This window comes from Pangasianodon hypophthalmus, chromosome 23, assembly GCF_027358585.1.
Source record: "Pangasianodon hypophthalmus isolate fPanHyp1 chromosome 23, fPanHyp1.pri, whole genome shotgun sequence".
NCBI classification, from domain to species: domain Eukaryota; kingdom Metazoa; phylum Chordata; class Actinopteri; order Siluriformes; family Pangasiidae; genus Pangasianodon; species Pangasianodon hypophthalmus.
In genome coordinates this window covers 15684227-15701282 of record NC_069732.1, presented here as the reverse complement: position 1 = coordinate 15701282, position 17056 = coordinate 15684227, and the positions used below count along the sequence as shown (strand labels likewise).

At 38.9% G+C, this 17056-nt stretch overlaps 1 protein-coding gene across 3 annotated transcripts; it reads left to right on the top strand.

Annotated features, from left to right (window-relative positions):
* Window positions 1-3438: 3438 nt before the first annotated feature.
* On the top strand, window positions 3439-16791 carry ap5z1 (adaptor related protein complex 5 subunit zeta 1). Of its 3 annotated transcripts, XM_026929733.3 has the most exons (18): window positions 3440-3606; window positions 3958-4098; window positions 5310-5496; window positions 5575-5719; window positions 5847-5959; window positions 6936-7104; window positions 7307-7351; window positions 8907-9047; window positions 9122-9159; window positions 9804-9966; window positions 10890-11068; window positions 11152-11294; window positions 11928-12080; window positions 13102-13213; window positions 14499-14596; window positions 14718-14850; window positions 14948-15162; window positions 16377-16791. In XM_026929733.3, the coding sequence occupies exons 1-18, from the start codon at window positions 3566-3568 to the stop codon at window positions 16645-16647; spliced, it is 2487 nt and encodes an 828-aa protein (XP_026785534.2). In that variant the 5' UTR covers window positions 3440-3565; the 3' UTR covers window positions 16648-16791. The 3 variants fall into 3 exon arrangements, with proteins under 3 accessions (XP_026785535.2, XP_026785533.2, XP_026785534.2); XM_026929734.3 differs by lacking the exon at window positions 7307-7351 and having other exon boundaries at window positions 3439-3606; XM_026929732.3 differs by lacking the exon at window positions 7307-7351 and having other exon boundaries at window positions 3439-3606; window positions 5310-5719.
* Window positions 16792-17056: the final 265 nt, after the last annotated feature.

Below are 17056 nucleotides of genomic sequence, written 5' to 3'. Positions count from 1 at the left end.
ACCCCTATTATTTCTGTCCTCTGTTTTGTCACTAGTCACTTTATCCCTAGTCATTTGTTTATTAACCTGGTGATACTGACTAGGCGCACATTATATAATATATATAACGAGGCTTTTAGTGGATCTCACTGTATGTGTATATGTGTATATATAATAAATATATATATATATATATATGTATGTATATAAAATCACACATACACACTCACCGTCCACTTTATTAGGAACACCTGTGAACACATGCACATTCATTCATCAATCATGTGGAAGCAGCACAATGCATAAAATCATGCAGATTCAGGTCAAGAGCTTAGGTTAAAGTTCACATCAAACATCAGAATGAAGAAAAAGTGTGATCTCTGTGACTTTAACAGTGCCATGGTTGATGGGCCTCTACACAATATATACATACATACCAGTGGCGTGCGGTGGTGTTTTAAAATGAGGAGGCAGTATATATATATATATATATATATATATATATATATATATATATATATATGTATATATATATATATATATACTGCCTCCTCATTTTATATATATATATATATATATATATATATATATATATATATATATATATATATATATATATATATAAAACATTACATAAAAAAGAGAGAACAAATATAATTCTATTTTGTACTTTATTATTATTTTTTATTTTATTTTATATTTTTAATACTAATTATACATTTCATAGTGTTTTTATGCATTTTTACATTTATTCCAAAATAATAACTAAAGTAACAATTATTGCAGTAACAATTTGAACAATGTTTTGGAAACACTTTACAATAAGGTTTCATTAGTTAACTACTTTAGTTAACATGAAATAAGAATGAACAATACTTCTACAGCATTTATTAATCTTATTTAATATTATTTTCAACATTTATTAATGCATTATTAAAATCAAACGTGTTTGTTAACATTAGTTAATGCACTGTGAACTAACATGAACTAACAATGAACAACTGTATTTTTATTAACTAACGTTAACAAAGATTAATAAATACTTTAATAAATGTTCATTGTTTGTTCATGTTAGTTAACACATGTTAAACACTAATGTTAACAAATGACACCTTACTGTAAAATGTTACTAATATTTTTTTATTTGGGAACTGATGCTCAGCTGTTCTTTTTAATAGTCAATTTATTTTTGGGTCATCGTCATAAAAGCTCTGTAAACACAAACACAAACACGAAGATATATCTTTCATTTCATCAAGCTGAATGCTCACTAAAAACTAACAGTCATCACGTTTTCAGGCCAATTCACGTTTTCATTTTTGACGTGACACAAAGCAGTGATATCCAAGTTTCACCTAAGATCCTCAACAACTTCTACAGCTGTGTCGTTGAGAGCGTCTTGACCAGCTGCATCACTGTGTGGTATGGCAGCACTACAACGAGGGATCACAAACGTCTGCAGAGAGTGGTGAAGACTGCTGAGAAGATCATCAGGACTCCACTGCCCTCTCTGCAGACCACCGCAGAGTCCACAGGAGAGCTGCCTCCATCCTTAAGGACCCAACCTACCCACAATACAGACTGTACCAGGACGGAGGTACAGGAGTGTGAAATGCAGGACTTCCAGACTAAGGAACTCCTTCTTCCCCTCAGCCATTAGACTTTTAAATGGGTAGCCAGTGGACACACACTAGTCTCACATCTCTCATAGAACAGGTGGACTGAACTGCTACAGCTCAATTTGCACATTTGTAAATGTTACTGCTGCTATTTCTTATCAATAGCTTCATTTCGATTTGCACATTGTTAAATGTGACAGCTGCTATTGTTATTGTGTAGTTGCACTCAATTTGCTACAGGCTACTGTACTATTGTTTTTGTATTTGTTATTGTTATTGTTTTGTACATAAGTCAATATTGCACATAGAGATATACTACATATTGCTGCTACATGTGAACACATTACTGTTACCACATGTACTGTAATATTGTTTTGCACAAGTCAATATTGCACACTCACACATACAGATGTACATAGCCTATATTTCTATATACATAATCTATATTTCTACTTCTGCAACATAGCTGCACTTTATTATGTTTGTTTGTATGTATGTGTATGTCTGTTTTTATTTTTTACATAGTTTGCATTTGTCTTGGCATTCAATGTGGACAGCAAAGAAAGAATTTCATTGTACAGGGAAACTTGGTCTTCCTCACTGTGCACATGACAATAATTTGAGTTGTTTACTTACTTTATAATTAGTCAGTAACGCCATCATTTTGTCCATTCGGGCCAAGAGCTCGCACGAAAACAAGAGGCGGGATTTATCCGATCATAACCGATTACATCCAGTCATAACCTATCACATCCAATCATAACCGATCACATCCAATCATAACCGATCACATCCAATCATAACCGATTACATCCAATCATAACCGATCATATCCAATCATAACCTATCACATCCAGTCATAACCTATCACATCCAATCATAACCGATCATATCCAATCATAACCTATCACATCCAATCATAACCGATTACATCCAATCATAACCTATCACATCCAATTATAACCGATTACATCCAATCATAACCTATCACATCAAATTATAACCGATCACATCCAATCATAACCAATCACATCCAATCATAACCGATCATATCCAATCATAACCTATCACATCCAATCATAACCGATCATATCCAATCATAACCGGTCACATCCAATCATAACCTATCACATCCAGTCATAACCTATCACATCCACTCATAACCGATTACATCCAAACATAACCTATCACATCCAATTATAACCGATTACATCCAATCATAACCGATCACATCCAATCATAACCTATCACATCCAATCATAACAGATCACATCCAATTATAACTGATCACATCCAATCATAACCTATCACATCCAGTCATAACCTATCACATCCAATCATAACTGATCACATCCAATTATAACAGATCATATCCAATCATAACCGATTACATCCAATCATAACCTATCACATCCAATCATAACCGATCATATCCAATTATAGCGCGATGGAGGCGTTGCCTCTTCTCACGTGACTTTCCCCCATTCATTCTCAATGACCCCCCACTAAACCCACGGCTTACCTTGGTATGGAGTTGTGACTTTTATACTTTTAATGTCATTTTTAGTAATATTTGCGTTGTTTTATTTTTGCAATATCGATTATTCTCTCATCCAATTTTTTGAGGAGACACTGCTTCCTTTGCCTCCTCGGAGGAAAAGTCCCTGATACATAAATACATACATACATACATACATACAGATAGATAGATAGACAGATAGATAGAAACATAAGCAATGTTAGAGCTCTGTACTTTTAAGCCTCACCAGCACGTGACAGTCTAATATGCTACTTTGAAGCGACCAATGAGCGGAGTTTTCGGCACCACGTGACTACTCGAACGCGGAACTAGCAGTCACGTGATTTGTAGGGCACAACAAACATACCTTTGAGTGTAATCGATTTTCAGATAAATTTTGATTTTGTTGCTTTGTGCAGTCTGATGTGGTTGGGTTTGCTGATTCAGTATGTACGCTTCCGGAACAGAGAGTCTGATCAAACAGGCAAGGTATGATATCTGGCTAGCTAGCTCTTATGTTTGCTTGTTATTAAAGACTTTTTGTATTTAAAGAATGTTTTATATTTTGCCAGAGTGTAGTTATATACCTGTGACTTACTCATAATGCATATAACATTGCTCCTGTAGCTAGACTGTAATGTGTGTTTGAATATAAAGCCTCATTTAATTAACCTACCTCTTATTTGTCAAAGTGATATAAAGTGATATAAAGCTGCTAGATTTGCCAGATATCTTCTACATCACAGCCCAGCTCCCAGTGGTGAGATGGTGAGAAACTAAATGAGTGGCTGTTTAGAGAATTAGCTATGACCTTGGCTGTATTTGTGTCATACATTGTAGAGAAATCCAGGAAGAGGAGCTGCAGAAGTTCTACGGTCGTGTATCTAAACAGCTTCATTCTGGGAAAGAAGCTGGAGGAGAAGTGATCGATTCCCTTCAGAGGCTCCACTTGATTGTTTCCGCTACCAAATATGCCAGAACGTAGGTTGCTTTATAACTCTGATACTCAGTGTCCATGAAGATCTCTCTCAGCAACACACACATGCACACACTGCAACACTGTATGGAAGAAAAGATCATAAAATGGTGGCATATGCACATCATAATGATGATGATGATGATGATGATGATGATGGATGAAGACTAGCATGAAGAAGACATGGGAAGGTTTTGGGATTGGGATTGCATTGCAAAGTTTGGGGGCTAAAAAAACCTTCCATTGACTTCCATTGATATCAGTCTGTCCTCCATTGACAAAAATCTGGGATTTTTTTTTTTGTTGTTGTTTTTTAAAATTGGAAATAAACAGAACGTCTAAGAATTTTTAACTATTTAAAACGAAGAGATTAAATGTTCAATATCTTGAATATTTAACATTCAAGATTCTGCACTGTTTCTAGGTCTATATTTAAATGTAAGCAAGTGTGTGATATTGATCATGTTAACTGCTTTGTACAAAAGGTCAGATTTTCCTCCTGTCTAATCTCTTCTACTGAAGCATGCGCTCAGACGACACTCTGATGGATTTGATCTAAAATGGATCATCAGGTTTTACACAAACTTGTGGAGTCCATGCCAGCTCGAGTGCGCACTGTCATTAAAGCAAAAAGGGGATGTACCAAATACTAAAAAACTCTGAAATTCATGTAAATATTTCAAAGATTCTCCTTTTCACTCAAGTTATTGTCACTAATATAATTTGTAATGAAAATTGTTGTATTAAATTAGAAAAGAATGCAAAATAGAAGGATTTTTAACTAGTGTTCTCAGACTAATGCTATCAACTGAGCATTTTGGAAATTTTATAGTGAATAGTTTTGGGGTTAAAGAGTCCATCTGTGATTTTTAGATCAGGAATACATTCAGATAATGAGGAAACATTCAGAAACAAAGAGAAATGGAAGAGAATTGCTGTAAGAGGACATCAACTTGACTTGATGCTGAAATTAGTGCTTTTTCACCGTGGAATGTTGTGGTAAATAATCCAAGTGCCAATATTTTAATCTTGGAATATATAAGGAGAATTTTTGTAACAGACGGTGTTAAAATGAAATGTGCCTGCATCCCAAATGGCGTTCTCTCAGTCATGTAGAGCTCTACAAACAGTTTACAGTGCTGTTTTGTTGCAGCCTCTATAGTGAGCCGTAATTACAATGAATAAAACACAATATATTGCTGATTTCCACTGTTAGACTTCCTCCAGATCTTGTAAAGAAGCTCCAGATGCTGCTGCGCTCTCCATCCTGTCTGGAGCAGTTACAGGTTCTGTCCTCGGCCATCCTCAGGGAGAGTTTGCCTCTCAGCGTGCACAATCTCTCCACAGAGCTCAGCCAGGACAGCAGAGCACTCAGTTATCTGGCCAGTGTAGTGCTCGCACAGGTAATTCCCGTCCACCCTTCACACACTACTTCAGTTTTAATGCACAGTCTCCTGAAACACCACCTCTTTTTCCTTCAGGCTGGAAGCAAAGATGATCTGCTTCCTCTCTGTCAGCATTTACTGAAGAGTCTGGAGTCAAGACAGCCTGAGACGCAGATCCCCAAACACACGCTTCCCATTCTCACTAAAATGTTCAGCTTCTCTCCAGATATTCTTAATGAAGGTGAGCTCTTATCAACAGAAGGTGAACACGATAAAGTCAGTCAGTTTCCACAATGATCATTTGTCTTGTAATGTTTTTAAACAGTTGCTTTTGTACAATGGTGTAATTATGAATATTTTGAACCCAGATCAGGTGAATCTGGTCAGTCGGAAGCTGGCTGACTGGCTCCGATATGCCAGCATCCACCAGGGAGCCTCCATGTCCTCTGGCGGATTTTTCACCAGTCCCAGATCGCGACAGGTAAAGCACAAACCCACCTGCTAGCTGTAAGGGTAGGTGATATGACACTAATATTGATATTGTTATAAATTAGATCACTGTACTCTCTTTTGGGATATTAAAGGTATTATAAATATGTTTTATATTAAAGGTATTAAAAATGTATTATAGGTATTATATATACTTTTATAACACAGATCAACTTTATTGTTATTCACAGTAACAAGCTACTAGTTAGACATTAAAAAAATTTCTTTCATTTTATGTTAATTGGTTTCGATTGTCATGTGTATTGTGAGAATGTCCTCATCTGTCGTGAGGATATTTTTTCCATTTTATCCACCCCTGGTAACTCATATTGTTACTGGTAAAGCAAGTCTTTTAACTAAACATTTTAGCTGTACGCTCAATATATAATCCCCGGCCACTTTATTAGGAACACCCCCATGCAATGATCATTCATGCAGTTATCTAATCAGCCAATCACGTGGCAGCAGGGCAGTGTATAAAATCATGCAGATGCAAGTTAAGAGCTTCAGTTAATGTTTACATCAAACATCAGAATGGGGAAGAAGTGTGATCTTTGTGACTTTGACCGTGGCATGGTGGGCTGGTTTGAGTATTTCAGAAACTGCTGATCTCCTAGGATTTTCACACACAACAGTGTCTAGAATTAAAACATCCAGTGAGCATAATATGCATAAACAATTTTATGCATTGTGCTACTGCTACATGATTGGCTGATTGAATAATTAAAGGAATGTGCAGGGGTCGAGGTGTTCCTATTATAGTCACCGGTGAGTATAGATCTGAATGAAATTAGATTTCATATTCTATATTTAGATTAAAATTGCCAAATCTTCATAGCTGATCCTTTTTTTAGCACATGAGCAAATGATTACAAGCGTGTAAGTTGTCGAGAGACATAAATCATATTTTAAAAGAAGTATACAAAACAAATATGACTGCTTTCAACACTGTATGATGTTTTCTCCAGCCAGCATTAATGACGGAAGTGGATGGAGCAGTGGCAGGAGACTTCTTCACTGTGCTGTGTGTGGGCCAGAGCTACACTGAAGACCAGTGGATGAACATGTACACGTTTTCCATGATCAAGAACTGGCTGCTTACCTACGACACAGATGGAACCTCGAATACAGAATCAGGTATCATGATAAACAGGAAAGTTTTGGTGTGTGATAGAGCCAATGAGAATTTGGATGGGACTGTAATTTTCTTTGTTGCAGATGCATCATGTAGTCTGGGTTGAGTTTGGTAGATTTGTGCTTGATACCCTCCCAACAGCAATTTACAGTCTCCTATATGACATGCAGAAATAACTCAGGATCTGATTTTCACTTTTGCTAGCTCAGCTAAAAAGAACACAGGTCATTCACACAACTCCATACCAAGGTAAGTAGCAAGTAGCAAGCTTGACTTAAATCCCGCTTCTAACAATAATCAGAATTCTTTTTTTTTCTACTCCTGGTGTACCCAACCCCGGTCCGCTTATAATCCAGGCTAATCAGAAGAAAATGTTAAATATGGGCTGGTATTACGGCTACAACTAACCTCCACGTAGTGATACATTTCCAGGACCTGGTTTGGGCCTCCACATTCTATTCACAAATCAGAGCTTCTCTGTGCGGTGTGAATTAATTGTTTTTGCTAACAGTAAATCAATAATTATGCACCATGATTAGTGCATAATAGCTGTCCTTCCTATATTTTTAATCCAATGACTTTTACTTCAAATTAGCTCTTGTGCTCATCTCCTAAACTGACTCTTTCATTCATACATTCATTCATCTTAAGTAACCACTTTATCCTGGTCAGGGTTGCGGTGAATCCGAACCCTACCCCCCGGTATACTGGGTATGAGGCAGGGATACACCTGAATGTGATATCAGTCCATCACAGGGCACCATACACACACACATTCATACACTCCTTTACACCTGAAAGGATTTCACACCTACCAGCATGTTTTTTGGGAGGTAGGAGGAAACCAGTGAACCCAGAGGAAACCCATTAGGACATGGGGAGAACATGCAAAACTCTGCACAGGCAATAACCCAAAACTCAAGATCGAACCAGGGACCCTGGAGCTGAGAGGTGGTAACACCACCCATTGTGTTGCCATTGACTCACTCTCACTTACTCACTTTCAATAAGCTCGTAATCAGTGGATCTCGGGAATACTGGGTGTGAGCAGGAATACACCCTGGACGGGACACCAGTCCATCTCAGTGTATCACGCACACACACACACACACACACACACACATTCAGCACCTATGGGCAATGTTCATTAGCCAGTCCACCTACTGGCATGTTTTTGGGAAGTGAAAAGAAATTGGAGAACCCTGAGGAATCCCATGCGGACATGAGGAGAACATGCACAGAAACTTCACATACACACAGCAACAAGAGATCAAATCAGGGACCAACGTGCCACCTTGAATTGTCTCTCCCCCTGATATGGACTCTTTACCTCAAATCGACTCTTTACCTCAAATCGACTCTTCACCTCAGATTGATTCTTTACCTCAAACTGACTCTTCACCTCAAATTGATTCTTTACCTCAGATCGACTCTTCACCTCAAATTGACTCTTCACCTCAGATTGATTCTTTACCTTAGATCGACTCTTCACCTCTGACTCTTCACCTCAAATTGAATTTTAACCTCAGATTGACTCTTCACCTCAGATTGATTCTTTAACTCAAATTGACTTTTCACCTCAAATTGATTCATTACCTCAAACTGACTCTTCACCTCAAATGTGACTTGTAATTGTTGTTACACTCTATTTTAATAAATGCAGCTGCTGAAGGTTTCTGTCATGTTCATGTCTTTGAACATGTCAGTCATGCCTTTCATGTCATGCATTATAATCATGAAGCATTTCCTGTGTGGTGTGTTAAGAGGGTGAGGTACTGGATCTATTTACTCTTCTTCTGTGTAGATGACCGGTCTGAGTTGGACAGTTCAGTGATGTCCATGGTGTCTGCGACCTCCTCGTCCAGTCGAATGCTTCCCCCGAAAGAGCGTCTGAGGGAGAAAGCCTTTGAGTATTGCCATCGGCTTATCGAGCAGAGTGACCGGAGTGAGTTCACCACCACAGTCTCATCTCACTTTTTTGTTGAAGCACTTTACCTATCATTCTGTGTTTCATTCCAGAGGCTGTGAAGAAAGCAGATGCAGAGCTTCAGAAAGCGGTAACCCTATTTAATTTCAGCTTATGCATAGAAATCTTTCTCACAGGCTTTTTAACTAAATCAGATCTTTGTTTTGTCAGTTACCTCTTCATTGAGAGTTTTTCGTATTTATGTTTCCGTCAGACCTAAAACTGTTTGCACTGAGATAGTGGTGTAGGGTTCGTTTCAAGTAAACTTAACTGTGGACTGCGTGAAAATGTTCTGCTTCCAGGGCCAGGTGTTGAGCTACCTGGATAAATTTGTTTCATGTTGCTTCCTGTTTCAAGTTTCACAATTGCAGTGAAAGCGCTCTTGTGAAAACATTTATGAGCTTCATCTGTACTGGAATGACTTCTCAATATATGGATTGAAAAAGGCATTTAAATGCAAGTGTCTGAATTTCATAAAAATGTAATTTTTTGCATATATGAAGCAAGCAGCTTTCAGAGGTATCACCTGACCCATTGATTAGTGTCAAGAAAAAAGAAAACACCAATTAAATAAATGATATACAGTATTAATTAAACCAAAAATGATGCACACAGCAGAAGTGACATGTAAAATGTGTAAGAATTCTGTTAAAATAAGCCTGTGATGAGGTTGAAGTTGAAGCAGATGGCATGTGTAATATGTTGGTTAGGTAAACAGTGTTTTTTATTGTGCAGTGCATTGTGGAGTCAGTGTCTATAATGGACATCATTTGCAGTGAAGATCCTTCCTACGTGTACCGTGGCTTTCCCTGCATCAAAGCGCTGTATGGCAGGCTGAGTGCAGATCTGGCTTTTGCTCGAGTCCTGCTGCCTATCGCTCAGTTCTACCTCAACCACAGTGAGTGTCCTGCTTCCTGCAAGCAAATGTCTCCTCCACCCAAAAGGGCTTTGACAAAAAATATAATGAACATGATCAATCTTCTACTGAGCTACACGATCGAAATGCAGAGGTTTGCGGCACTTTCACATAGCCACTTATCACACAGAAAGGCTAGCTAGATTTTTCTTAACTAGCTAACATCTCTTGTGTTACAAGTATCACTGGACTGAGATGGACTAAGTTTTAGGGTGCGTCTCAATCTGCTCCCTCGCTCCCTAGTTCGTGAATCAGTATATCGTGTACACGAGTTTCAAATCGTGTATATCGAGTATATCGTGTACATACTCGTGTTGTAAAACATCACCACTGGCATTTATCAACAACAGGCAGGACCAATATCTTTCTCATATTATATGTCATATAAATTTGCTTAATCACACACATTTCTGTTATGGTACTTCAACCAAGATCGTAGGCTAGCTAGTGGATTTTTTAAAAATCATTAAACACTTGAAAGTCGTTAGACTCAAACTAACCATATATAGAACATCAAATGAAGTTAAAAATTGCTAACATAAGTAATCATTTGAGAACTACAACAATGATAACAAGCTACTTACATTTGTAGACAAAGTTGACGAGTTTGTTCACCATTTTTTTCAAGCTGAGAAGCTTCAGAATATATGACGTCATTTCCAGTAGGGAACGTACTGAGTATCGATACTCCCTGGTTTTTGCAGTGCATTGTGGGAGTTTTTAGGGAGCGAACGTTCCAGTGCATTGGAAGAATTTTGTGATTGAGACAGCCCTTAAAATGGCCGACTCCCTGATCAGTGCCCTGACTACTGAACTAGGGAGCTGATTGAGATGCACCGTTAGTCTTGATACAGTAGCTGTGCTGTGTGTAAATGGCAGTATGTCTGTGCATGTTCTCTATCTAGGCGAAACCGCTGCTGTGGAATCAGAGGCCATCTTCTGCCATCTCTTCAGCCGCTTCCCAGCTGAGCTTTTCAATGAGCCCATGCTGGCCTACGAGTTTGTCCATTTCTGCCTGCACAATGTCAGCGTGCTGCAGGAGAAAGTGGCCATGTACAGGCATAGCTTCCCTAACCTGCTCAAGGTGACCTTTCCTCTCCACAAAGCTCAAATGACTCACCTTTAACAGTGGATGTGATATACTTTACTCTTCATTTTGTTCAATAGTTTCTGGCATGGAACAGTCCGGGGCTGATCTCTGAGTATATGGAGCTGCTGCCTTCTCTTTTGGCTCCTGAAACGGCGATTGAGTTACTCCACACACTGCTGGATCTTCCCTGCCTGGCCGCAGCCCTGGACCTCCAACACAGGTTGGCAAGATTTGGGACTTAAACACCTCATACCCAATTATTCTAGGTTAATGATCATGATACAAAGTCACAGCCATTTTCAAATTTCACTGTGATTTCCGTAACTAGTTAGTAGAAGTGTAAGGGTTTTGAATGAAAAGCAAAATCTTTAGTTCTACAGCCTTTTTTTTTTTTTTTTTTTTTAAATATACACCCTAGATATATTTTGAATACTGGAAATAATTATTTAAAATATTTTTTTTGGTATTTAGTATATTTTATGATTATATTTTAATCCAACTAACTGATTAATCAGAAGCAAAATTAATAGATTGTTCAACTATCAAAATAATAGTTACACATATTAGGTATTGCATGTTTACTTCAGCACTGTGCACATTAGTGTTTACTCTATGACACATGCTTCAGGTTCTCAGCTCTTTATTGCGCCATTTATTGTGTGGAAGATCAGGGAAGACCCTTAAATTGATCTTTCCAAAGTTTCAGTATTTCACACACATCTCTCTCGTATAGCAGTCGCTGCAGTGGACATTTTCAGAGACAGTTCAGGGGTAATCCAGGACCAGGATTGGGAAGCACTGTATTAAGGGATTTATTAGTTTTAAGCTGTGAGTGTGATGAATTTCACTGTAGGTCGGCATGGTATCAGGCCGCAGATCGTGCTGCGTGGGACCAGCAGGGTTCTAAGATCACAGCGTCTCTGGATGCCTTCCGCCAGCCATCCTACAGAGGTCTGTTCCTCTACATCCTCAGACCTGAGGCGGGCACCGGAGACACGATTGACAGGTGATACATACTCATTGCCTGTGATATTAACAATGGAGGCATTTAAGTTAGTTTCACTGTAAGTTTCAAGTTTATTTGTCATGTGCACAAAATGTCAGTGACAATTGTGTATTGAAATGCTTGTTGTGAGCTTATCAGAAGATAAAAGGGGTACAAATACATTATATATACAGAATATGCAGAATATATTAGTATGTATGGTATGCATGCCTAGATAGTGTGTAAGTAAAGTGCAGATTCTCACTGTAAACACTGGAATGTGCACACAGTGTGTGAACAAGAGTGCAAAACGTAGTAAAATAAATAGTAGCTATGTGCAGTTGTAGTGTCTGTGCAGTCCTGTAGAGACATAAGAGAATATAAAAAACAGATGAAGCTGCAGTACAAAGTAGCATTTTAAAAATAATTACAATTAAATTAGATGTTGTAGTATGTGTAGTGTATAACAGATATGTATAATATATCAATATATTGCACAGGAGACTTAGTCCTTAGCTGAGTAACATGGTAATAGTGCCCTTGGAAATATTGCAAAAAGTGATAGAAACATGTGAAGAGATTGTCTGTGAGTGTCCTTGAGCTGTCACTGAGGTGACCAGTGTGTGGGAGGTAGTGGAGGTGTGAGTGAAAGAGTGGAAGAAGGAGTACTGACTGGATTACAGTTTATTCAGGATCCTGATGGCCTGCAGGTAGAAACTGTTCTTCAGCCTGCTGGTCTTGGATTGAATGCTGCCTGATGGCAGTCTGGTAAGCAGTCTGAGTGCTGGGTGATTGCGGTCTGTGGTGAAATAGAGTTTGCCCGGAGCTCTCACCAGTGCAGCCATCTTGCAATGCACCGGAACTAAAGCTGTTCATGTCAGAAGTGGGATTTATTCTTAAATAGTGAACCAAACACAAGTTTCAAAATGAATTACTGGTTTATTACCTGTTGAAATATACAGCAAATAATGTGAAAATGTTATGTAAGAGTAGTCAGAGGTTTGGTGCTGTTGTGTTCTGACTGCTCTGTGCTGCTCTCCAGGTTGAGTATGCTTCACAATGCTCTGGAGGGAATGGCGGAGAGCCCTCGTGTGCTGTGCTGTGCTCAGATTGTCCCTGTCCTCCTACATGTCTACTTCAACACCATTACGCAGGTAACGTCCCGTATGCAGACACGACAGGAGCCAAACTTTTATTTGGTTCAACACTGCTGCCATATGTCCTCTGTGTTGTGTTGTGTTGTTCTGTTTTATATATAGGCAAGCTCATCATGAATCTGAAAACATTACATTTTCTCATCATGTAAAGTTCATGTTGTGTATTGTGCTTTATGAAGTCTTGTGTACTGTTCTGTGTTGCACCTAGAGAAATGACATTTACTTCTAATGTATACAAGCTATATATGCCCTACTTCTGGTTGGAGTTCTCATCGGTTGAGTTCGCTTGCTGCTGTTGGGGGCGGCCCCATATGGACGGTCTGAAGAACCATTTGGTTTGCTGGGGATAGTCCCACCTAGGGGCTGTGGAGATGGCTTGGGGATCGCATATTGGGAGCTGTACTGTAATGGACTGGGACTGCGATTGCTGTAGTGGCTTTGGGGCTGCGGTTGCCACGAACACCTTCATACTCAGGACTCCATCAGTGGACAGTGGATAGATTTTAACCAACCGGACTTCTTGCAAAAACTGTGATGAATTTATTGGTTGCACAATTGCACTATTTGTCCATATAGTACACAGTAATAGAAGGGATTTATTTATAATTGCACTATCCATTGCGCCCAGATGAGGATGGGTTCCCTTTTGAGCCTGGTTCCTCTCAAGGTTTCTTCCTCATATCATCTCAGGGAGTTTTTCCTCGCCACCGTCACCTCTGGCTTGCTCATTAGGGATAAATTCACATATTTACAATATATATATTTTTTGTGAATCCATTTATTTCTGTAAAGCTGCTTTGTGACAATGTCCATTGTTAAAAGCGCTATACAAATAAAATTGAATTGAACTGAATTCAATATATATAGAGGAATGACAATAAAAAACGACTTGACTTGACTCCTGGAAAATAAGAAAGCAAATAAATCTTCTGTGCACAGGGGCCTTGTCATGCTGGAACAGGTTTAGGAAATTTTTAATGCTACAGCATACAAAGACATCCTGTACAATCATGGGCTTCCAACTTTTTGGCAACAGTTTGGGGAAGAACCACATATGGGTGTGATGGTCAGGTATCCAGATACTTTTGGCTATGTGATATGCAAAAAACATTATAATTTATGTAGGAAGCATGTCGTTGTCGCTAGCATGGACAGCTAAACTACAAACTGTAAATGCAGAGTCCAGTTCTCAGCATCAGCACTTGAGGATGTTGGCCTATTTTACTGTTTTTGAGATATATATAAGGCTTGATATGCAGGCTCATGTCTTCCGTGTGTGTAGATGGCTGATGGGAAGATGATGAACCAGCTGCTGCTGGTCCTGCTGGAAAGAAGCAGCCTGTTGTACAAGATAAAGAACTTCAGCACTGAAGTGCAGAGGTCAGTCACCTGTAATACTTCCAGTGGCTGCATTTGTTGAACATACCTACGTAGACATATCTAGATAAAATGAAAAACTGAATTTAAAGCTTTGTACCTGATAGCTGAATATGTGCTGTAGAGTTTTCAGCACACACCTGCAGGCACTGTGCAAGCTGTACCCACAGCTGATTGTTGATCAGTACAAGGAGCTGCTGGAATTTACCAGCACCACTACCAACATCTACACTAAAGAGGACTTCTACACACATGTGGTGAGGGAGAAAAGAATCTTTCTGTATCTGTATTAGATATAATCTATCTATATAATCTATTGCTTTGTCAGGTCAAACCAGTGTGCGTATGTTGTAGGTGTGGGTAATCGGGGAGTATCTGTCACTTTCCTATGATCCTCGCTGTACCGTGGAGCTGATAACGTCCTTTTTTGAGGGGCTTGAGGCGGTGTTGTTTGAGATCACACAGGTACGCCAGTCCGCCAGCCCCCCGAGCTACTCACCACGACTGCTCACCGTGCTCATGACAGCGCTGGCAAAGTTGGCATCCCGAAGTCAGGACCTCATTCCCCGGTATGCTTCTCTTCACCAAATTGAAATAGTATTAATATAGAGTACAAAAACTATACATTGCAGATTAGATATTACAGATACAGATTATTAAACATATATTTGGGAACTGGGTCAAACAGGAACCAACAGAAGCTCATTTTCCACCTTGATATCGCTCAGTTACGAGACAGTGGCATTATTGGATTCAACATATTACAAGTGCTTGGATTAACATTTTGTTTTTATTCTAATTGGCTTTTTGGGCAACCAGTTTAAATTATATTTCATACTGAAGTGCTGATGAATTCTCCAGTCGGATTGTTCAGATGGTGATTCATTTTCTATAACAAAAAAAGCAGCTCTGACAATAGTGCCGACTGGAATTCAAGTCACAGGTTTTATTTAGGTATTAATGCACTCGTTCTAATACCTTCTCGTTTCTATAGCAACAGCTCATTCACACGTACTTGTATAGCAGACGCTCCACATAATCTAACACTAATAATAAACAGCTTTTAAAAATGTGCTGTTATTTAAACATATAATTTTTTATATGGGGAAGGAGATATTTATTTAACATTTATGGAAGGAGTCTCCAGTACCAGCGCTTTGTAACACTCCGAGGTAAAGCTGTTCTTTTAAAGTCTTCCACCACAGCAAAGTCAAAAGATGGAGGATGTTGCGTTTTGTGGTTTCTCAATAACAAGCTGCATTTTTTTTTTTGTCTTAGTAACAGAGTATGTGAGAGAACAATTATTTATAGCTGTTATAAAATATATTTATTTTGCAGAAGTTCAACAACAGTACAACCTCAGGGCTGCTTGATGCCACTCCGTTGTTGATTATTTTCCTATAACAGCACACTCTGTGGTGTTTTGTTTCTTACATATTGCCTCCTCTACCCTTAACTGGGTTCCAAAATCCATACAGCTGGAACCTTTGGTAGTAATAAAACCGCATAGTTCCAGGTACTTTCTCCAGTGGGGTGAAAAAGCCCCCAGTGTACACATGTATGAGCATAAATAATCAGGACAGTTTAGTTTTTGAGGGAGACTGAGGTTTGGGTTAGGAAAACTTTTTTTTTTTTTTTTTAATACATTATATCTGTTGGGTTTTACATGTTTTACAAGTGAATGATTATAATACTACAATATGGAAAGTATACAAGCAGGAAGATTTTTTTTAAAGTATATGACAGTGTCTCTGTTTGTCTGTCTGTCTGTCTGTCTGTCTAGGGCATCACTTTTTCTGTCTAAGATGCGCTCATTTGCACACAGTGGACGCGTGGCATCGTGCTTCAGTGAGGAGGACAGCGAGGAGATCATCACACGAGCTCACGAGCTCATCAACCTTCTCAAGCTACCTAACGTAGCCCAGTTCGTGTTAACACCTTCCGTACAGGATGACTGTCCACGCTGGCACCGAGACACCAACGCGGCCCTGCCACAGCGCATGAGGGCCATCAGTGACCTGCTGCAGTCTCAGTCCAGCTTCCTGCCAGCTTAGAGCACCGCTCTGCACAACGCCACGCTGCCTGAATATGGGACGTCAAGTTTCTCAATCAGAATCACTCAATCACACTGGCTTACGGATCATTTTTGTGCCATGAAACCATGAAAACCTCATATTAAACATCGGTATATAATGTTATTAGCGTGGTGTATTTGTATTGTTGAAAGCCACTGAAGCTTTTAAAGTATTAACCACATCAGACTTTTTCGCTGCAGAGCACTTATCTGACACAAATTTGTTTGTTGTGTAACAAATGAAACTCCTACTCAGAAGCTCTTCAGTAAGAGGTCGACAGAAGCACCTTTCACACTGGGAAAAGTTTATTATTTCAGTGTTGTGGTGCTGGCGATGTTAAGTTTTTTTGTTTGTTTGTTTGTTTTTTTAAATAATTTAAATTTTGTCT

Excerpts from the sequence above, each read along its gene's own strand:
- ap5z1 (XM_026929732.3), top strand. The coding sequence starts at position 3,566 with ATGTACGCTTCCGGAACAGAGAGTCTGATCAAACAGGCAAG. Across the intron at positions 5,720-5,846 it reads TCCAGATATTCTTAATGAAG|ATCAGGTGAATCTGGTCAGT; the intron begins GTGAGCTCTTAT and ends TTTTGAACCCAG. Across the intron at positions 13,214-14,498 it reads ACTTCAACACCATTACGCAG|ATGGCTGATGGGAAGATGAT; the intron begins GTAACGTCCCGT and ends CCGTGTGTGTAG.